Source organism: Callithrix jacchus, chromosome 3, assembly GCF_049354715.1.
Source record: "Callithrix jacchus isolate 240 chromosome 3, calJac240_pri, whole genome shotgun sequence".
Classification (NCBI taxonomy): Eukaryota; Metazoa; Chordata; class Mammalia; order Primates; family Cebidae; genus Callithrix; species Callithrix jacchus.
Window position 1 is genome coordinate 6,671,514 of NC_133504.1, and position 22,991 is coordinate 6,694,504.

Sequence of the window (22,991 nt, forward strand, 5' to 3'; positions counted from 1 at the left end):
CACCTTTGGGAGGCCGAGGTGGGTAGATCACCTGAGGTCAGGAGTTCAAGACCAGCCTGGGCAACATGGTGAAACCCTGTCTCTACTAAAAATACTAAAATCAGTTGGGTGCAGTTGTATGTGCCTGTAATCCCAGCTACTTGGGAGGCTGAGGCAGGAGAATCGCTTGAGCTCGGGAGGCAGAGGTTTCAGTGAGCCGAGATTGCGCCATTGCACTCCAGCCTGGGCGACAGAGCAAGACTCTGTCTCCAAAAAAAAAAAAAAAAAAAAAAAAATCTAGAAGGTATAGAAAAGAAGATAAAATTGCCTGTAATACCATAACCCAAAATAACCACCATGTTTTTTGGTCTATGCTGTTCAGTCCTTTCAGTGAGCTTTTATTACCCTAAGTGAAATCATATACTTGTCATTAAGTATTCAACAATACTGTTTTAATGAATGTATAACATTCCATTCATGGATATGGCATAGTTTAGTAATCTCTGAATTGCTATTTTAAAAATTATAAGTGCTTTGATGGATTTTGTTGTAGCTAAATATTTGTGTATTCCTTGGATCATTTCCTTAGAAAAAAATTGCTGGTAAGAATTCTGGATCTTGGCTGGGCCCAGTGGCTCATGCTTGTTATCCCAGCACTTTGGGAGGCCAAGGTATTAGTTGGATCACTTAAGGTCAGGAGTTCCAGACCAGTCTGCACAACATGGTGAAACCCCGTTTCTACTAAAAATATAGAAATTAGCCAGGCATGGTGGTGCCAGTAGTTGCAGCTACTCAGGAGGCTGAGGCAGGAGAATCGCTTCAACCTGGGAGTTGGAGGTTGCAGTGAGCCCAGATCACACCACTGCCCTCCATCCTGGATGACAGAGCGAGACTCTGTCTTAAAAAAAATAGCAGGGTGCAGTGGCTCATGCCTGTAATCCCAGCACTTTGGGAGGCTAAAGCAGGCAGATCACAAGGTCAGAAAATCGAGACCAGCCTGGCCAATGTGTTGAAAATACAAAAATTAGCCAGTATGGCGGCGGGTGCCTGTAGTTCATTACTTGGGAGGGTAAGGCAGGAGAATCACTTGAACCAGGAGGTGGAGGTTGCAGTGAGCCAAGACCAGCATGCCAATATACTCAGCAACAGAGTGAGACTCCATCTCAAAAAAAAAGAATTCTGGGTCGTCTTATTGGTTCTAAAATTCTTGACATGTAATGTCTTTTGGTCAAGTTTTTAATATGTGATTGTTAATTCATTTGAGCTTAATGTTTTGAAACTTTTTCAAAATATAATCAGGTGTCCCTGCTACCCTATCTTCTTCACCTTTCCACCTGCTAAACATACACACAGGTAACCTTATAGTTTCTTATATATCCTTCAAGTTTCCTTTTGTATATGTAAACAAATGTAAACATATTATTTTTATTTCCTGTCTTTACACAAATGGAAGCAAAACATGATTTCTATTGCTGATCTGTCTTGGTGAACATCCCATGTGCACTGGAATTTGCAGCTGTGTGTTCTGTAAATGTCAATTGAGGCCAAGCTGATTGATAGTATAGTTCAGAGATTTTGTCTCCTTACTGTTTTTCTGTTTTTGATGAGGGGGGATGGTCTGTTTGATTTATCAGTTACATAGAGGAGGTGTTTTAACTTGTGCTGAAAGTCCATTGACTTTTGATGTAATTTTAAACTTGGCGACTTTCACATGTACCATACTGTTTTCCATTTGATTCTGTTTTATCTCTTGCTCATTTTGGAGTAGTTGAATATTATTTTTGTATTTCATTTTATTTTCTCTGTGGGCTTCTTAGCTATACCTTTTTAAATTTTTTCCAGTGGTTGCTCCTAGGTTAAAAAAATTCCTTAAATTAGCAAAGTCTATTTAAAATCAGTGTGTTATCACCTCATACATTCTACTTGACAACTACCTTCCTCCCACTACATAAATGTAATTATGTAACAATATTATGTATTCCATGTATCCATCCCCATCCTCTGTGCTGTTTTGTCATGTTTTACTTCTGTGTTATTAATCTAACTTTATATAGTCATTTCTGCTTGAAAGAATTTTTTTTTTTTTTTGAGACAGAATCTTGCTCTGTCACCAGGCTGGAGTGCAGTGGCGTGATCTCGGCTTACTGCAACCTCTGCCTCCCAGGTTCAAGCAATTCTCCTGCCTTAGCCTCCTGAGTAGCTGGGACTATAGGCGTGCACAACCATGCCCAGTTATTTTTGTATTTTTAGTAGAGATGGAATTTCACCATGTTGACCAGGATGGTCTCCATCTGTTGTGATTTGCCCGCCTTGGCCTCCCAAAGTACCAAGATTACAGGCATGAGCCACCGCACCTGGCTGAAAGAGTTGTTTTTTGTTTTTGTTTTTGTTTTAAGAAAAGTATGAGCAGCAGCAGTTCTGTAGTCTTTTATCTGTTCCTTTTTCCATTTCACTGATTGGTATCTTTTCCCGTCGGCTTACAGTATATCTTCTAGCATTTCTTTCATGGCAGGTCTGCTGGTGACAAATTCTCTGATTTTGTTTATCTGGAAGTGTTTTTATTTTAACTCTGTTTTTAAAGGATATTTCACTGGCTATGGAATTCTGAGTTGACAGATTTATTCCCCAGCTCTTTATGCCATTCTGTTGTCTTCTGGTCTTCATGGTTTCTGATGAGCCGTGAGTTGTCTCTTTCACAGGTATATTTACTTTGTCCCATGATGACCCCAGTGCTGTTTGTCCTTTGTTATCGATTATATTGTTAACCCCACGATAGTGCTTTCTGGTAGGCTTTGTGTGGTCTCACGCAGCACATGGGCAGTACTCCGACAAGTACTTTTAGGAGCCCCCCCGCCACCCCGCGCCACCCTGCGCCACAGGTGCCTGTGCTCTCGTCTGAGCAGCTTATTCCAAGTGCCTCTCAGCTGGGTAGGATTGTCATGCCCTGCTTAGACTTTAGCTCACTATGCCCCATCTAGAAACTGTGTGGATTGGGGATGGCAGTCATGGGGTTCACCTTCCCTTTCTCTAGGAACTCAGTCTTGTGTGTTGCCTATTGTCCAGTACCTGAATTGAATTGCCACCCCTATTCCCCCATTTTTTATGGTTGTTTATGGCAAGAGAGCTAGTTTGGAAGCTGTTACTTTACCACAGCTGAGAGCAGAAATTTGAGCTGATTCCACATGTTGTCTTAAGTAATTAAAGTTCAGTTTTTCTATCAAGGCAACATCTATTATCAGTTTTATTTTTTCGTATTTTGTGACAGTTTGTTTGCAATGCTTCCATATATTAATGTAGATAATTTATATAATGAATCTATTTTAGAACTAAATGAGAATTGTAGTTTATTTTTTTTTTCTTCTGGAGATGGAGTCTTGCTCTGTGCCCAGGCTGGAGTGCAGTGGTACAGTGTCAGCTCACTGCAACCTCTGACTCCCCTGAGTTCAAGTGATTCTCCTGTCTCTGCTAACCCCCACTAGCTGGGATTACAGGCACGCATCACCATGCCCATGTAATCATTATTATTATTACGAAAATAATACAATTTTTGTATTATTTTTAGTAGAGACGGGGTTTTACCACGTTGGCCAGGCTGGTCTGGAACTCCAGACCTCAAGTGGTCTGTCCACCTCAGGCTCCTGAAATACTGGGATTACAGGCATGAGCCACTGTGCTCGGCTAAAATACTGAATGACAGTTTGCTAATAGTGTTAATCCTTATGATTTAAGACAAAGAAAACTTTTCTTATTAAATGCTGTGGGGTTTTTTTGTTTTTTGTTTGTTTGTTTGCAGAAAACTCAGAAAAAAGGGAAGAAGTCTTATGACAAAAGGAAGAAATCAGGACGTGAAGCCATAGATTCAGGTAGAAAATGATGCTTTATACTTTGTCACTCATTCAGGAATTTCATAAGAGAAATAAGACCCTATTCTTAATTTATTAAAGTACATAAAATTTTCAACATAGAATTAAGGTGAAAAATATTTGTAGAATACATATACTCCCTAGATTTTGTAGTTAACATTTTATTATTTACTTTATTAGATAGGTAGTAAAGCAAGTATTAAATAATCCATTGGTCCAGTTTTTAAGGCATTTTAAAATAATGTAGACATCAGTACTTCCTCTGCAATTCATCAGTATGCACATGGTTAACTGGAGTTCATTGTTGACAGTTTTTTCTTTGAATGTAAAATGTATATACAGTACAATAAAATGCCCTGCTCTTGAGTGTACAGTCGCTGGGTTTTGGGAAATGCAAACACCTGTGTAACTCAAGCCACTGTCAACATGTAAAGGCTTTACTCCAGAAAGTTCCCCCATGCCTCTTTCATGTCAGTCCCCACACCATGTCTCCAGAGGCAGTAGCTTCAAGGACACTTTTTCTGCCGTCGATTAGTTTTGCCTGTTCTGGGACTTCTTATAGATGGAATCACATAATGTGTACTCCTTTGTGTAAGGCTTCTTTCACTCAGTGTAGTCTTTTTGCAGTCCATCCCTGTTGTTTGGTGTCATTTTTAGTGCTGAGCTCATTCCATTGTGTGATTATACCACAGTTGATCCAGTCTCTTACTGAGGGACAGCTGAGTTGTTTTCAGGTTTTGGCTATTTGAATAAAGCTGCTGTGAACTTTTTTTTTTTTGAGTCATGGTCTTGCTCTGTTGCCAGGCTGGAGTGTAGTAGCATGATCTCAGCTCACTGCAGCCTCCGCCTCCTGGATTCAAGCAATTCCTGTGCCCCAGCCTTCCGAGTAGCTGGGACTATAGGTGCATGCCATCACCCTGGCTAATTTTTTGTATTTTAGTAGAGACGGGGTTTCACCATGTTGGTCAGGCTGGTATTGATCTCCTGACCTCGTGATCCACCCTCCTTGACCTCCCAACGTACTGGGATTACAGGCGTGAGCCACCGTGCCCAGCCAGTGAACATACTATACACATTTTTTGCGAAAATATGTTTTCATTTCTTTTGGGTATATAAAAACGAGTGAAGTTGCTGAGTTATAGGGTAGGCATATGTTTAATTTTACAAGAAACTGCTAAACTTTGCAAACTGCATTCCCAAGGTGGTTGTATAATATAATTTTATACTCCTACCAGAAGCTCCACAGTTAAAAATGTTACTAAGAATATAATGAACAATTTCATTTGAATAAATTTAAAATAGGCTAATGGGGAGCAGGGGATAGGGAGAGGCTAGTCAGTGGGTACAGAGTTACAATTAGATTGGAGGTGTAAGTTCACCTGTTCCGTTGCACAGTAGGGTGACTGTGGTTAACAATGTGACACATTTCAAAATAGCTAGAAGAGAGGATATTTAGTCTTCTTGCCACGAACAAATGATAAATGTATAAGGTGATGGATATGCTGAATACCCTACTTTGATTTTTACACAATACATATATGTTTTGAAACATCACACTGTTCCCATAAATATGTACAATTACTATGTGTCGATTAAAAACAAATTTTAAAAATGAATCCAACCCCCTTCCAAAATAGATGAAAAGGAGATACCATCCCTCTCCTATATTGCAACACATAAATATCTAGAAAAATGCAAAGCTACTGAAGCTGGATTTTGAAGAAGAAAACTAAAATAATCCTGTAACTATCAAATTCAAACACTAGTTTAACATTTTTTTATTAAACTAACAAAAAACCCTCAGTTCTATATAGCTTTATGGGCAAGTCTAACACAGCAGTCCCCAACCTTTTTGGTACCAGGGACTGGTGTCATGGAAAGACAATTTTTCCGTGGATGGGGGTTGGGGATGGTTTTGGGATGAAACTGTTCTATCTTGGATCAGGCATGATTAGTTAGATTCCCAAAAGGAGCTCACAACCTAGATCCCTCAAATGTGCAATTCACAATAAGGTTTGCGCTCTTAAAAGAATCTGACAGGAGGCAAAGCTCAGCTGGTAATGCTCACTCATCCCCCTTACCCTGCCACTCACCTCCTGCTGTGCGGCCCAGTTCCTAACAGGCCACAAACTGATACCAGTATGTGGCCAGGGGCTTGGGGACTCCTGATCTAATAGACATTTAATTCTAATCTTAGGGACACTGGCACCAAAAGATAGACCAGAAAAGAGACCCTGCATTTATGGAAACTTGATGAAGGCATGACAGAATTATTGTTGCTGGTCAGTAGGAAAGGTGGTTCTATAGGGAAAACATAGAAAAATGAGACTGCCTCTGACTTGAACACACTAAAAAGAAGTTCTGAATTGAAGGCTTAAATATCACAGGGAAAATTGGACAATTTTTAGAGAAAATACAGGAGTATCCATAAAAAGACAACTCAGAAAAAGGGGCAGATGACACCAACATTTTTACAGAAGACGGAACAGTAAAATAAACATTTGAGGGGAGTCTGTTCTTAGTCACAGAAATTTAAATTTACAGCGACAATGAGACACCCTTTTACACCTTCTAATTCGGCAAGTATTTTAGTCTCAAGTCCGTATTTAATGAAGATGTTGTCAGTGGAGATTCTTAACCACTGCAGATATAAAGAGATATAAGCACTTTGAGAATAATTTTGACTATTCTCTGGCAAAGTTGAAAAACATTCAGACTTTGAAACCTAGCAGTTGCTGGTGAGTATATTTACTAGAGGAATTCTTGAACATGGCTGTGAATCATGTATACAAGTACTCTTAACATTGTCTTTCATGCTAGCAAAATACAGCAAACAACTTACTGCATTAGAATTGATAGATAAATTGCAGTATATTTATGGAATGGAATACAAAAGCAAAACTTTTGCTGGTGCATAAGCAATTATTAAAAGATCCAGAACATGCAAAACTAAACTCTACATTGTTTAGCAATATATTCCTGTGCAATAGAATTATAATGAATAGTAATATAAACACACAGTTCAGAAAACATTGGAGTCAGCGGTACGCAGAGTGCTTCCAGAGTCTTGTTAATGCTGTCTCTCTCTCTTCTTTTTTGAGACAGTTTTGCTCTTGTTGCCCAGACTGGAGTGCAATGGTGTGATCTCTGCTCGGTGCAACCTCTACCTGCAAGGTTCAAACGATTCTTCTGCCTCAGCCTCCTGAGAGCTGGGATTACAGGCGCTTGCCACCAAGCCTGGCTAATTTTTTATTTTTTCTTCTTAGTAGAGACAGGTTTCGCCATGTTGGCCAAGCTGGTCTTGAACTCATTACCTCCAGTGACCCACCTGCCTCAGCCTCCCAAAGTGCTGGGATTACAGGTGTGAGCCACCACGCCTGGCCAATGCTCTCTTCAGCTATACTGTGGTCCTATGGGCATCCCTTTTATTAGGCATTTTTATATTACACACTTATACATGTTCTCATATGTATAAAATAACTCATCATAAATCAATTTTGATGCCAAAATAAAGATAGAGTTTCACTCTTGTTGCCCAGGCTGGAGTATGATGGTACAGTCTTGGCTCACTGCAACCTTCACCTCCCAGGTTCAAGCGATTCTCCTGCCTCAGCCTCCCAAGTAGCTGGGATTACAGGCATGCACTGCTATGCCTGGCTAATTTTGTATTTTTAGTAGAGAAGAGGTTTCACCAGGTTGGTCAGGCTGGTCTTGAACTCTTGACCTCAGGTGATCCACCTGCCTCAGCCTCACAAAGTGCTGGGATTACAGGTGTGAGCCACCACGCCCTGCCAGTGTTTCTTAATTAAACTTAAAAAAAATTGTTAGTCCTGAGAGCTTGGGGAGAACTTTATTTAGACTAATAAGATTTTTAGATACTGTGTCTTTTATTAAAGCAGAACCACTTTTTGCAGATTACTGGTTTTTCTAAAAATGATGGGGTCCTGAGTTTAGGTGAGTAGGGATTTGTGTATATTGGGAGTGGTGGCTGAATTGTGGCTAGCAGTGTTACGGGTCTGGCCTGGAAACATTATCAGAATACCTTTTACTAACTTCTCTTCCTACCAGTTTCTGTTTTAGAAATTAATAGCAACAAAGACAAAGTATTTATGTGCCAGCCATTATACTGAATATTTACAGTAGGCCTACGAAGTATAGATACTATTATTTCCCCCATTTTTACAGGTGAGAAAGTTGAGACTTAGGTTAAAAAACTTATCATAACTGGGTTCAGCCAGTGTTTTGGGTATGTATTAATGCCAAACAAACTACCGTAAAACTTAGCAATTTAAAACTTAGAAAACTTATGTCTGAGTTGGGTGGGGCGTGGTGGTTCACCCTTGTAACCCCAGCACTTTGAGAGGCCAAGGAGGGTGGATCACTTGAGATCAGGAGTTTGAAACCAGCCTGACCAATATGGTGAAATCCCATCTCTACTAAAAATAACAAAAATTAGCTGGGCATGGTGGCACGTGCCTGTAATCCCAGCTACTCAGGAGTGTGAGGCAAAAGAATCACTTGAACCTGGGAGGCAGAGTTTGCTGTGAGCCAAGATGGTGCCATTGCACTCTAGCCTGGGCAATAAGAGTGAAACTCTGTCTCAAAAAATACATACATATCTACAGTTCAGATTTAGTCCATTGCCTGTTTTTGAAAATGAACTTTTATTGGATCACAGCCAGATTCTCTCTTCCGTGGATTGTCTGTGGCTACCTTCACACTGCAATGGCAGAGTTGAGCAGTTGGCCCGTGAAGCCAACGGTAGTTACTGTCTGGCATTTCACAGAAGTTTGTCAGCCCCTGATTGACAACAGCCATCGTTTTATTTGCTTTCAGTTTTGCTTTGGTCAATTTTGTTTGTTTAGTGGCTGAGCTAGGGTGGAAGGTCTAAGATGTCTGTGTTCATGTGTCTGGTGTCTTGTTCCTCCTGTATGTGCCCTCTTTTTCAGTGGCTAGCTTGGGCTTGCCTGTTCTTTGGTAGTCAGAATTGTATGTGACAGTTGACATACAAGAGGGAGCATTGCAGGAGCTGAAAAGCAGAAACTGCAGATCCCCTGAGACCTGGCCTTTTACTTCTTCATGTTCTGTTCATTAAGCCAATCATGGGACTATCTTAGATTCAAGGGAACGGAAATAGGGAAGAGTGGCAAAGAATTGGTGACTGTCATTAATCCACCACAGCCAGGAGCTGTGCTCAGGTTATTGTGAATCTGGAGACAAACTCCCAGTATGTTTGTCAGTATTGCAGTATTAAACAAGGAGTTAGCTATGGAAGAAGAGTAGACTATCCTGCCAATGGCTGATGTTAACATTATACAGAAAATTGGGGGCTGCTCATAGTGGGTGCACCTGTATTCCCAGCACTTTGGGAGGCTGAGGACAGAGGATTGCTTGAGCCCAGGAGTTCAAGACCAGCCTGGGCAACATAATGGGACCCCACCTTTACACAAAAATTTTCAAAAATAGCCAGGTGTAGTGGCATACAGCTGTAGTACCAGCTGCTTGGGAAGCAGAGGTGGGAGGATTACTTAAGCCTAGGCTTTGAGGCTGTAATGAGTGGTGATTGTGCTGCTGCACTGCAGCTTGGGCAACAGAGTAAGACACTGTCTCAAAAAAAAAAATTTTTTTTTTTTTTGAGACGGAGTTTCTTTTGTTACCCAGGCTGGAGTGCAATTGCGCGATCTCGGCTCACCGCAACCTCCGCTTCCTGGGTTCAAGCAATTCTCCTGCCTCAGCCTCCCGAGTAGCTGGAACTACAGGCACACACCACCGTGCCCAGCTAAATTTTTGTATTTTTAGTAGAGACGGGGTTTTACCTTGTTGACCAGGATGGTCTTGATCTCTTGACCTCGTGATCCACCCACCTCGGTCTCCCAACGTGCTGGGATTACAGGCGTGAGCCACCACGCCCGGCCTAAAAATTTTTTTAAAAAAGAAAAAATTGGGATATGCTTTGGAAATTGATAATAACACCTTACAGATGTAACTTATAGATTATGTAAACACATTCACAGATACTTTCTTGCTTGAGTCTCAAAATAAAAGAGTATTGTTTTATTTCTTCCATTTATCATTGAGGAAGTGGCCCCTGGAAGGTTAAATGACTTTCCTGAGATCTTCTGACTAGTAAGAAAGAAGCTCAAACTAAAACCAAGGTCTTCAGATTCCTGTCTGGCATATTACTGTATATTACTACAATTATTTAAATAGTAACCTTGCTGTATCTTATGAGTGGCCTATCCAATGGATTAAAATTCAGAAAATGCACTAACAGTGAAGAGCTTATCCCCAGATACGTTAAATAACAGCAGACTACTAAATAAAGACAGAGGTGATTAAAAGGCAGCAATGCTTTTGGTTGCTTTAGCAGAAATAGGAAAACCAGCAAGACAGCAGTTAGAGTGAAAATGTATGAAGGGGTTTGCAAGACTATGCACAGGGATAAGAAGTGAGTACGGCTCCTTTTCTGATTCTTCAGCTGTAGTTATCTTTTACAATTCAGTAGGACTGTTTTTCAGAACTCTGGACCTGTAGCCAAATTATGAATAACCAGCATGTTATCTTAATATTCTAGATACTGCCAACACTGAGCACATGTGTCTAGACGGAAAGAAAACCAGTGACATCTTGGAGATGAATGTTGTTTTGCCTGAATTTGGGAAAATCCATCAGGAGTATGCGTAAGTCTTTTGATGATGTGGTATATTTACCTAATAAATTTCCCTTGAAGCACCATTTTTGCTCATCCTACTGTTTTTGTTACATACTTATTTTCATTGTCATTGTTTTAGATATTTTTACATTTTATTATAATTTTTTCTTTAATTCTTTGGAGAATTTATATATTTTTATATGCCCACATATGTAGACTTTTAAATTTAAATTTTTGTATTAACTTTCTGTCTTAAATATGTTGTGGTCAGAGATTGTGGCCTGGTGATACCTATTTGTTTTTCTTAATTTTGAGGCTTTCTTCATGACCTTGTACATGATCTTTGTAGAATCTCTAATTATTGGATCTATGTTTAGTTTTTCTTGGTACTTCTATTCATTTGTGCCATATATATTTAGAGACTATCAGGAAAAACATGTTTAAAATTGCTCTGTTTTGCAGATTGAATGTTTTATCTGGTCACCCACCCTATTCCTAACCATACTTTGTCTGTCTGAAAATTTACTCTACTTGATACTAATATGCATCATCATTTTCTTTTGCTAGCACTTGTCAGATTTTACATTCTTTTTAATTTCTTTTACTTTCGACCTTTCTGTGACCTTCAATTTTTATTTTCCTTATTAGTCTTTTTAAAGCCAGTATATCAGTCTTTGAATTTCAGCTGTTGAGTTTAGTCCATTAACATTTATTGTAATTATCGCTGTATCTTGAACAATATGTTGGTATGTTTTCACTTAACTTTTTTATTCTACTTTTTGATCAGAATTTTTTTAACTTTACAAAAAATTGTGTTTATAACCTCCCACCTTTAATTCTAGATTAAGGTAGATAAAATTTCCACTTTTGTCCTGTGTGTGTGTCTCTGTTTTTAAGACAATAACAAAATTTACTTAGGTATTTGATCACTTTTATATATTTTCTTGCAACATCTTATAGCTGTGCATTTTCTCTTATTTAAATACTTTATCCAACACTTCAATGTGGCTCTTTATGTTGCAAAACTTCTAAACCCTCTGATTATTTTGATTATATCCTTGAATTTGAATGACAGCTTAGCTGGATATAATATTTGAGGTTTTAAATTATTTTCTTAAATGCTTTGGAAACTTTGTATTTTTTTACATCAAGTGTTGCTTTTGGAAAATTTGATGTCTGTCTAATTCTTCTTTATATGTGGTCTGTTCTTTAGCTCTCTAAACTGTTCAGCTTTTTTTTTTCTTTGATATTCTTAAATTTCACTGTATTGGACCTGACCTTTTCATTCCAAGGTTTTTTTTTAATTTTTACTTTTATTTTATTTTTGGGATGGAGTCTTGCTCTGTCGCCCAGGCTGGAGTGCAGAGGTGCAGTCTTGGCTCACTGAAACCTCTGCCTCCCGGGTTCAAGCAATTCTCCAGCCTCAGCCTCCAGAGTAGCTAAGACTACAGGTGAGAGTCACCATGCCTGGCTGATTTTTTGTATTTTTAGTAGAGATGGGATTTCACTGTGTTAGCCAGGATTACAGACATGAGCTGCCATGCCTGGCCTGTTTTTTATTTTTTTATTCTATTGAACACATTACATTTTTTAATTCTAAGAATTTAAAACAATTTTGATTTTCTTTTTTGTTCTCTAATTATTATCCTTTGCTTCATTCACTGGGAGATTTCCTCAATCTAAGAAATTAGATTTGCTAATTCTCAGAAATATCTCTTCTGCCATTTGTCTCATCTGTTGAGTTCTTTATTGAACTTAGCTTTGACATTAATATTTCTTCTTTTGTTTTTTGGGATTTTTTTTTTTTTTTTTTATTGGAGTCTCATTGTCACCCAGACTGGAGTACAGTGGCGTGATCTTGGCTCCCTGCAACCTCCACCTACCAGATGGTCCCAGGTTCAAGTGATTTACCTGTCTCAGCCACTCAAACAGCTGGGATTACAGGTGTGAGCCACCCACACCTGGCTATTTCTGGTGCTTTTTTGTGTCTTCTTATATTCATGTTTTATGCTGCTTATATCTTCCTTAGAATATCTGTTGTGCTAATTTAAAATTGCTGGATCAACTATTATAAAATATCTGCTTCTGTTAAGGTTTCTGATATGTGTTTTCTTTTTGAAATAATTGGGTTCCTCCAGTGTCTTGTTATTCCAGCCTCTGAGCTTATTTTCCCCTGGGCTGTCAGCTTCTGTCAGACAGTGTGGATTGAAGAAGGTCAAACCTCAGTCCCTGTTAGTGCCAGTGAGTGTAGGAGGTGGAAGCCCTATTAGGCAGTGTCAGCGACTCATCTCACAAAGCAGCCTGTCAGGTCAGCACTTCACCCCTTGCCCTCCAAAGAGGAGCAATAGGAAGAAAAGATGGACTCTGTGAGTCATTATTCTCCAGCATGGGGGTTTGGCCAGGGAAGGGTGAGGAAACAGCTGCCCAAAGTCAGTCAGCCTTCCTTGTTTTTCTACAGGCCCCACAAGCCCAACCCCAGTTTCAGTCTTGAGGACACACTGATAGAGGTCTGAGTTGCTGCAGGGGCAGGGGAGTGGGGGTGGATCAGGTGCACTATTGATGAGATTGATGATGGGAAGAGGCAGTAATCCGCTTCCTTCAGCTCTCTGTCCCTGCCCTGGCCACAGTGCCACTCCTCACAGCAGTCCTCCTCTCTGCATGACCTCCCCCTCAGGGTTTTCACAGCTTTCTCCATTTTCTCGGTGGTGTTGCCTCTAGTTCTGGGTTAGCTTGGGGAAAGGAGCCAGCCTGTCATGTGAACTGATCGTTACCATTGTGGGAAGTGCCTGTTTTACTCTCCTGTATTGCATATTCCAAACCCAGTTTCCTGTTAAAAGTAGTGCAGTTCTCTTAACACACTCAAGACCATCTTGCTTGTGTTAACCTTTTCCCATTCACAAATCTATTATAGGAAGCTTATTACAGACTCCTGAAGTTTTAGGAGGAAAATGGCATTGTACGTAACTGGTAGTAAGTTCTTGATATAAGAAATGATTTAGAAGAGGCATAGTATTTTTCTTAGACTTTTCACATTGCAGTACAACCTTATGTTTTTGTCATACCAAATTCTGGGGAATCACTAATCTCATTTTGTTTCCTTGACAATATGGTGTTCTAAGCTACATGAAACACTTCACTCTTTCGAAATTAAGTCAAATACTATTTAAAGGTCTGTTTTTAATATCCTGTACCTAGCACTCACACCTGAATAGCTTCACTGTTACATCAGTAGAAAGTGATGATAAGCAGATTATGTATAAGTAGGGAAGTATGCCATGAAATGCAACATTACAAACTCTTAGAATATTCTATAGCTGATTCAATTAATTAAATTTTGCCAGACTTTTATGTTGCTGGAATTTGGAAGAGCTGTCTTGTGTAGACCATCACCTTTGTGATTGAAAAAGCCATATGCAGATCCGTTTTGCTTAGTTTAAAAAAGCTTTCTTTAGATGGGGTCTCACTGTGTTGCCCAGTCTGGTCTCCAACTCTGTGTTCAGGGGATCCTCCCACCTCAGCCTCCAGAGTAGTTGAGATTACAGGATGTGCCACCATGACTGGCATATTTTTAAAATATTTTAACATCTGAAAATCATGATTTGATATTACATTATCAAATCAATATATTACATTAGAAATTATTTTTTTTGATGGGGCTTAAACTTAAAAATTAAGCAGCTGTGGTGGCACGTGCCTGTAGTCCCAGCTACAAAGGAGGCTGCGGCAGGAGGATCACTGCAGCCCAAGAGTTTGAGGCTGCATTGAGCCATGATCACACCACTCAGTCCAGGTTGGGTGACAGAGTGAGACCTTATCTCAAAATTAAATTAAAAAATTAAAAATGTTACACCTGTATGGGGCACTTAACCCGAATGGAGCTTCCAGGACTGGAAGTAGCTCTGGGTGTCAGTGAGTGAATGTGAAGGCCGAGGACATTCTTGTTACACGCCTGTAGACTTTATAAACACTGTACACTTGGGCTGCACTAAACTTAAAAACTTTTTTCTTTAGTAAACAGTTTACTATAACTTTTTTACTTTATGAACTTTAAATTTTTAATTTTTGACTCTTGCAATAGCACTTAGCTTAAAAGCACATTATACAGCTGTATATTTTTTTTCTTTATATCCTTATTCTATTAGTTAGAAAGTTTATTCTTTTAACTACTATAACGTTTTTGTTAAACACTAAACACACACGCATTAGCCTAGGCCTAGGCAGCATTCTCCTACCTCCATGCCGCGTCCCACTGGAAGGTCTTTGGCACATGGAGTCAGCATCTTCTGTGTTGACAGTGCTTTCTTCTGGGATACTTCTCAAAGACCTGCTTCACAGTTTACTTTTTTTTTAAGGAGAAGTACATTATAAAGTAATGATTAAAAGTACAGTACAACAAGTGTACTATATTATAGTGCAAATAACATATTCATTTATCATCAAGGATTATGTAGTATGTGTAATTATATGCGCTGTACTCCTACACAACTAGGCAACACTGTAGGTTTGTTTACACCAGCATCACCACAAGTATGTGAGTAATGCATTGTGCTGACATTATGCCAGCAGTGGTGTCACTAGGTACAGTGTATGTGCCATCCACTGTTGGCTGAGACATTGTTATGCAGTCATTATTTTAACACATTTTCTTTTTGTCGTTTTTTGTTTTTGAGATGGATTCTCACCAGGCTGGAGTGCAATGGTGTGGTCTTGGCTCACTGCAACCTCCGACTCCCGGGTTCAAGTGTTTGTCCCACCTCAGCCTCCCTGAGTAGCTGGGACTACAGGCACATGCCACCACGCCCGGCTAATTTTTGTATTTTTAGTAGAGACGGGGTTTCACTATGTTGGCCAGGATGATCTTGAACTCCTGAACTCATGATCTGCCCACCTCCGCCTCCCAAAGTGCTGGGATTATAGGCATGAGCCACTGTGCCCAGCCTTAACACATTTCTGTATCCATTCATCTGTCAGTGGGCACTTAGTTGTTTTCACCTTTGGGCTATTGTGAATAATGCTGCTTTACAATTGATATTTAAGCCCATGCTTTCAGTTCTGTGTATATACCTAGAAAAGGAATTGCTGGATCATATGGTAATTCTATGTTTAATTTTTTTTTTTTTAGAAACTGCCAATACTGTTTTCCACAGTGACTATATAATTTTACATTTCCACCAGCAACACAAGCGTTCCTATTTCTGTACTTTCTCACCAACACTTGCTGTTTTGTTTGTTTGTTTGTTAATAATAACCATCGTAATGGGTGAGTGAGCCAAGCCAAGAGAATCAGCCTGGCCACCAGATCTCTTCTCCCCAATGACAGGGACCTGGAGCAGTTTGTGTCAGCTTAAAGTTTCTGAAGAACTAAACACCTGATTTATGGCTACTTTTGGCCAATCCAAATGTGTTACACAGTTGCTCTTCCTCTTGCTAACAGGCAAAGAGGGAGGGAATAAAGTCTGCTGGGTCTGTCAGGTAGTAAGAAGGACTGGAATTAGTCTAGCCATAAGCATTTCTACCTTACTTGGTATCACCTGTGCGGTTGGTCAGTATCAGGGAATTAAGATGACCCAATACCAGAGGGCTTAGGGAAAAGTATTTTTGTTCTTTTTGTTTTGCTGATAACATGTGTCCAGTATTTTTTCAGCCTGAGAAAATGCTGCAGGCTAAACAATTGCCATCTTAGTAATTTAGAATGGTGCTCTCATATGTTCAGTGCAGCACTATCCATGATGGCAAAGACTGAATCAGCCGAGGTGCCCATCAGCTGTGGGTTGGATAAAGGAAATATGATATGTATAGACCATGGAATACTACACAGCCATAAAAAAAGAACAAAATCATGTTCTTTGCAGCAATGTGGATGCAGCTGAAGGTCATTATCCTAAGTGAATTATAGCAGGAACAGAAAACCAGATACTGCGTATTCTTGCTTATAAGTGGGTGAACATGAACATAAAGATGGCAGTAGACTCTGGGGACTCCTCAAGGAAAGAGAGGGATTCAGGAGCTGAAAAACAACTTGTTGGGTACTAAGCTTGCTACCTAAGTGATGGGGTCAGTTGTACCTCAAATTTCAGTGTCATGCAGTATACCCATATAACAAACCCCTGAATCTAAAATAAAAACTGAAATTTAAAAAGAAGAGATTTTTAAAATTAAAAAGTATGGGCCAAATTGTATGTGTATGTTTGTTTATATGCTAAGCAAATGAAACGCCTGACAAAATCAATTATGGTACTTAGACTTTTTTTTAATTCCTCTACAGAAAAAGAATAGAATCTAAAATTTGTAAGGCAGCCATGAACAAATTTTATTATAATGTTAAAGAACAGTTCACCAAATTGGTAAGTTCCCTGACATACATTTGTTGGTTTAAGGTTTTTGTTTTTTGTTTTTCACTAATGCTTAAGCAGCATATTGTTGTCTTAGAAAAGCTTGCATTCCAGGCCGGGCGCGGTGGCTCATGCCTGTAATCCCAGCACTTGGGAGGCCGAGGCGGGCGGATCACGAGGTCAAGAGATCGAGACCATCCTGGTCAACATGGTGAAACCCTGTCTCTACTAAAAATACAAAGAAATTAGCTGGGCATGGTGGCGCATGCCTATAATCCCAGCTACTCGGGAGGCTGAGGCAGGAGAATTGCCTGAACCCAGGAGGCGGAGGTTGCGATGAGCCGAGATCTCGCCATTGCACTGCAGCCTGGGTAACAAGAGCGAAAATCCGTCTCAAAGAAGAAAAAAGAAAAGTTTGCATTTGCTGACAGTATGGTTTTAAACTCATTAGAACTACCCATATTCCACATAACTGTTTTTAAACTAAATGTGATACATGTGAAACTAATTTACTTTTGGAAAATAATGCACATATGTATTTTTTGTTCTGTGTAGCTTAATGAAAGCCAGACGTTGAGAACTCTGAAAAGGAAGAACGCTAAGGTAAATTATTTATGTGATGAGAGTCATAGAGTCAAATACAATACTGATGTAGAGTAGTTACGTGAAGACTTGACTATGAGTTTACAGTCTTTGGAGTGTGAATAGATTTCATAACCTTGTTAGGCTTTTATTTGCTTGATCTTGTGGTTGATTTGGTTGGTATTATTAATGCAAGGTAAGGAATGGGGATCCTGATCACTTCTGATTCCTAAAGTTGTCAAAGTAATTGTTTTTATAATTAAAGACAGAAATTTAAGCTTTGTATTAATGTCCCAAAGTCAGCTTAAAAATGACTACCAAGTCCAAAATGACCACTTATATGGATATATATTAACATATATTTATTGCTTTTTTGAATGTCAAAAAGCACAGCCCTTTAGAATAAAGAATTGTCACAGGTAGAAGGACAGCATGGGAAGAATACTGGGTTAGGGGTCAGGAGACCTCATGTCTAGTCCTGGCTCTGCTGTGTCAGTGCTCTGCCTCCTATAGGCTATACACCCCTGGGTCTGCAGTGGGCGATAAGCACAAGAGCCTCCTTTGCTGACCTGTAAATGGTTGGACCAAATGACTTCCAAGCATCAGAGATGAATCCAGGAGTGGAAGTCTACCTCTACAATTAAAATAGAAATGGACTTGAAATACATACATTTTCCTTCCATTGATTACAAGCTTTGGGGTGTTTCTGTTTTTCTTTTCAGTTTTAAATTCTTACTGGTCATTGCTGCATTGCTCATTATGAAATGGGAACATTATGAATGTGTAACAATGGAGTATTAGGCAATCACTAAAAGTGACTAAATGGCTGAGATAAAATATATTGAAATGCTCCTTTTAAAATAGAGTGGATCACAGCACTCCCCTGCTTTGATAGTTTCCTAGTGCGCCTAGATAAAACCTTACTTTACAGGTCACAGGGTCCAGTAAAGACCTGACTCCTGCTTTCTCCAGTCATTCTGAAGATGCCCCTGCTTTTCTTTTCCAGAGTTTTCTCATCTTTTCCTTTATAGCAAATATCACAAGTTGTAATCACGTACTGTTTGTATGTAATAATGTCTGTCTTCCCCATTAGACCAAAGTCTATGATGGTAAGAATTGGGTCTGTCTTGTTTTCCACTGGACTTCATTACCTGGCAGTGTATGTGGCAATGCTCAAACAGTTACAAAATTAATTTTAACACAAATGATTGTGTTACTTAGATGATTTCAGATATCGAAAAGAAAAGGCAGCGTATGATTGAAGTCCAGGATGAACTGCTTCGGTAAGATACTGTCAAATCTTGTTTGAGCACTTACCTAACAGGATGTAATTACAGTGTGTCCTTTGGGGAGTGACAGTTGCTGCTGTGTTATATTAAAGCCCCAGGTTATCTTCGCGCTTGGATACTCAGTGAAGGTAGGGTATGCTGCCTACTTGCCTAACCCTTTAGCAAAGGAGAATGCCACACTGATCTATCTCCACAGATTTCTCAGCTCTGGCCTTAAGAGATGGAATGCGTAGATTCTAGAATTCAGCTGCCTGGGTTGAATTCTAGAATCTACTCATTGAATGCTTGGGTTGAACCCAAGCTCTGCCACTTACGGGCTGTGCAACCTTGACCAAGTTCCTTAACTTCCCAGTGCTTAGTTCCCTCTTTTGCATATAGTCATAATAATGGTCATACTTCATAGAGTGTTGTGGAAGTTTAATGAGTACATATATAGAAAGTGCTTCATAGGGACAGGCACACACAGCAAGTGCTGTTTAAGTGTTGACAATTGTTGATATTGTTGGAGGGTATGCCTTGGAGTGGAACGCATGTGAATCAAATCCTAAGTGTGGGCCAGGTGACTTTACCGGGCCCTGCAGGCCAGGGCTGCCCCCATTTTCTGATTAGGAAGACGGGAGCACACATCAGCTGTCAGACCACAAGTATGTTTTGAGGCCAGGGCTGTTTTGAGAGCTAGAGTAGTAAAGCAGTGCCAGATGTGCTCTTTTCCTGAGCTTTAAAATACTTGTGAAAGAAAGTAATACTGTCCGAAAGAACGTGTATAATTAAAAGTTGAAACTTTAAAAACTTAGTCAAAACTAAGTTTAAAAAAAGAGTGCCAGGCCAGGCATCGTGGCTCATGCCTATAATCCCAGCACTTTGGGAGGCTGAGGTAGGCAAATCACTTGAGGTTAGGAGTTTGAGACCAGCCTGGCCAACATAGCGAAACCCCGTCTCAACTAAAAATAGAAAAATTAGCCAGGCGTGGTGGCTTGCGCCTGTAATCCCAGCTACTCAGGAGGTTGAGGCACGAGAATTGCCTGAATGGGGGAGGCAGAGGTTGCAATGAGCCGAGATCATGCCTGGGCGACAGAGTGAAACCGTGTCTCAAAAACAAAAAGACTGCAACAGGAGTTTAATGGGGAGAAAACGGTTGTTAATCTGTTGGTTTCTAAATCAAGTCTCTGGACAGGTGCTGGCCTGTAATAAGGTTTTCATTGACCCAGGCCAAAATAAGAAAACTAAAGGTAATAAGGAAAGCTGACATTTACAGTCTTCCTATGTGGCAGGGCACTTTCCTAAATGCTTTCTTTGCTAACTCATCATAATCACAGTCCTATGAGATAAGCGGTTATAGCTACAGTCAGGGCCATGCCTGGTTACACTTGTCTTCAGTGTGAGACTACTGAGACTTGTCTGCTGAGACTGACTTTTGTTTCTTTTCTAGATAGAATTTTAGAAGTTGAGAAATGTACTGTGAAAAGGCATAATAAGAAAAACTATGGTATATCATAACTTGCCATATGAAAACCTAAGGCACAGGGAGGTAACTTGCCCATGGGCGCAGCTCTAGGAAGTGGGGGAACCAGGATTCACCGTTAGCTGACTGACTCTAAATCCAGTCCTCCTGGCCATGGCTGCCAGCTCAGTAGTGTTTTCCCCAGTGCTCCATTCGTTCAATGTAAAGAATCATTAAGGAAGACTTTTCTTTTATGAAATTAGAGAATAGTTTTGTTTTCTGTCTTTTTTGGCAAAATGCAAAATTGGCAGCCTTTGCCCCTCCTTTTTTTGTTGGTCCATAAAACCCAAGTTATCCCTTTTTATTTTATAGGTGAAGAAACTCACCCACTGAGAGATGAAGCAGTTTGCCCAAGGTCACACATTCTTCATGCAGGCACTGAGAGTCTTCCACTGGTTTTATTAGATGTTAGAAAGTGGACAAATTTGATAAGAGGAAGGAACACTGGGAAAGCTTTTTGTCCACGGTTTCTGTGTTAAACTGTAGTGTCTGGCTTCTCTGGCTCGAGCCTCTGAATATTAGCCAAGCATACACTTGATCCAGTAGTTCCCAAGACTTGAGTGGCTTGATGAATTTCGCATTTATAAGGCATACTCTTCTGTGGATGTCACTGCTAATTATTCATTGTGCATTGTATTTCAGAGATTATTTTTTTCCTGTGTTTTAAACTGAAACCCAGAATCTTAGTCATCTAGTTGGCCAACCCTGGTTCTTCATATTCCCTCAGCGTACCTGTATCCTCAGTTTCAAACACGATAGGCTGGTACATTTTATTATATGTCACTTATTTTTGTTTTAGGATGGAGCCACAGCTGAGAAAACTACAAACCAAATATGATGAACTTAAAGAGAGAAAGTCTTCCCTTAGGCACGCAGCATATTTCTTAACTAATTTAAAACAGCTCTATCAAGATTATTCAGATGTTCAAGCGAAAGAACCAAATGTAAAGGAAATGGTAACTCCAATTTTACTTTTTATCGTGCTTCGGAAGATGATTGTGGGAGGGTATTTGCATGCTCGAGTATCAGAAGCTTTGGGGAAAGACAAATGGAGATACAGAATTAGTCTACCTAAAATAGTATCACTATAAGCCAGTGAAACTTCATTATATCAGCACTTTTCTTAGCTACTTAAGGCTGGAGGAGTAATGTCTAGAATCGCTGATTTTTTGTGTAAGGTATTTTCACTCAGACAGCTGAATTTCATCAAGGGAAGTTTATATCCTATGTGTAAATCTCAACTGAAAAATCACATTCTGCTTTTTTACAATTTTCATTCCTGTAAGACCACTCAGCCATGTTTGAAAGACCAGCCAGTTCTATTTTGTCTAGCCTATGTTCGCAGCATCTTTTGTACGTGAAAAACAAGCCATTTTCCCGTATAACTGGTAGGTATGATTTTAGAAGCTAAGTAACAGGCTGGGCGTGGTGGTTCACACCTGTACTCCTAGGACTTCAGGAAGCTAAGGCAGGTAGATCCCTTGAGCCCAGGAGTTCAAGACCAGCCTTGGGTGATGGCGAAACCCTGTATGTACTAAAAATACAAAAACTAGCCAGGTGGTGGTGCATGCCTGTAGTCCCAGCTACTCTGGAGGCTGAGGTGGGAAGATCACTTGAGCCTGGAGGTCCAGGCTGCACTGAGCTGTGATCGCACCACTGCACTCCAGCCTGGGTGACAGAACAAGACCTTATCTCAAAAAATTAAGAAACATTAAAAAAGAACATAGTAGGAAAACAGATTTATCAATACATTTTATAGTTGCTTCTGGATTTTTACTGCAGATTTTGCTACTGTTATCCCATCCACCTCAGATTAATAGAAATGTTTAAGTTCTAGAAAAAAATTTGTATACCCTAATAGGATTTTATATAAAATATGTAGATATAATTAATGGTAATGTATACATTTATTTTATAACCAGATTTGTATTCTTCTAAATTCAGTGTTAAAGTTTTGACAATTATCTAAGTTAATTTTCCTGAGCCTAAAAATTACATATTAGAGATCTGGAAATAGAATGCTTTTAAAGGTATTTAATTACCTAACTAGTCCACAGTTTGATTTGGAGTTTGGTTACTCAATCTGGGGAAGTCACCTGTAGCATTGATTCAGCTTGAACATAATACTTTGGTTAAAAGCGAGGTTTAGTATCTCTGCCTTGTCTGGATCACACCACTGGATGACGTGGCCTTTTTGCCTTATTGATGGTAGATATTTGGGTATATGTCTTACCTCTAAACACTTAGTGACAAATATGAGTTACTGACCTTTATCTCTCCCTAGAGCAGGTGCCTGGGAGAGCTTGAACACATTAGCTTGTCAAATATTTGTATAAAATTCCAGTATCGTGTATGGGAGTCATGGTGTGACAGCTTTTCTGCTGTCATCTTGAAAACATGATATTAAACAGGAAACTCTCAAAGTATGATAAAATTCTCTAAGGAGAAATTAATCATGCACCCTTAGATACAATTTACAACTGGAAGTTTGACTTGAATTATTTTGAAATCATGAGTTAGATATTGTGTTCTATTTTATGTTGGGTTAATCATTAAGAACATTCGAATTGAGGCTGGGTGTGGTGGCTCACGCCTATAATCCCAGCACTTGGGGAGGCCGAGGCGGGTGGATCACAAGGTCAAGAGATCGAGACCATCCTGGTCAACAAGGTGAAACCTCGTCTCTACTAAAAATACAAAAATTAGCTGGGCATGGTGGTGCGCACCTGTAGTCCCAGCTACTCGGTAGGCTGAGGCAGGAGAATTGCTTGAACCCAGAAGGTGGAGGTTGCG

At 39.7% G+C, this 22,991-nt stretch overlaps 1 protein-coding gene and 1 long non-coding RNA gene across 3 annotated transcripts in view; one reads left to right on the top strand and one right to left on the bottom strand.

The window, feature by feature from the left end:
* The window catches only part of CENPU (centromere protein U), a 39,806-nt gene that overhangs the window by 15,832 nt on the left and 983 nt on the right, over nucleotides 1–22,991 (top strand). Inside the window, exons 7-12 of one of the 2 annotated variants that reach the window (XM_035292544.3) lie at nucleotides 3,773–3,842; nucleotides 10,417–10,522; nucleotides 16,760–16,838; nucleotides 17,382–17,429; nucleotides 18,630–18,691; nucleotides 20,998–21,154. In XM_035292544.3, coding sequence (XP_035148435.1) covers nucleotides 3,773–3,842; nucleotides 10,417–10,522; nucleotides 16,760–16,838; nucleotides 17,382–17,429; nucleotides 18,630–18,691; nucleotides 20,998–21,154 — 522 coding nt within the window. The remainder of the gene's footprint in view (nucleotides 1–3,772; nucleotides 3,843–10,416; nucleotides 10,523–16,759; nucleotides 16,839–17,381; nucleotides 17,430–18,629; nucleotides 18,692–20,997; nucleotides 21,155–22,991) is intronic. The other variant, XR_013532765.1, reaches the window with a different exon arrangement.
* On the bottom strand, nucleotides 6,882–18,864 carry LOC118152132 (uncharacterized). Its single transcript, XR_008479951.2, has 4 exons — nucleotides 18,726–18,864; nucleotides 14,727–14,833; nucleotides 9,659–9,756; nucleotides 6,882–7,009 (listed from the first exon to the last, which is right to left on the bottom strand). It is a non-coding gene; the product is annotated as an uncharacterized LOC118152132 (long non-coding RNA).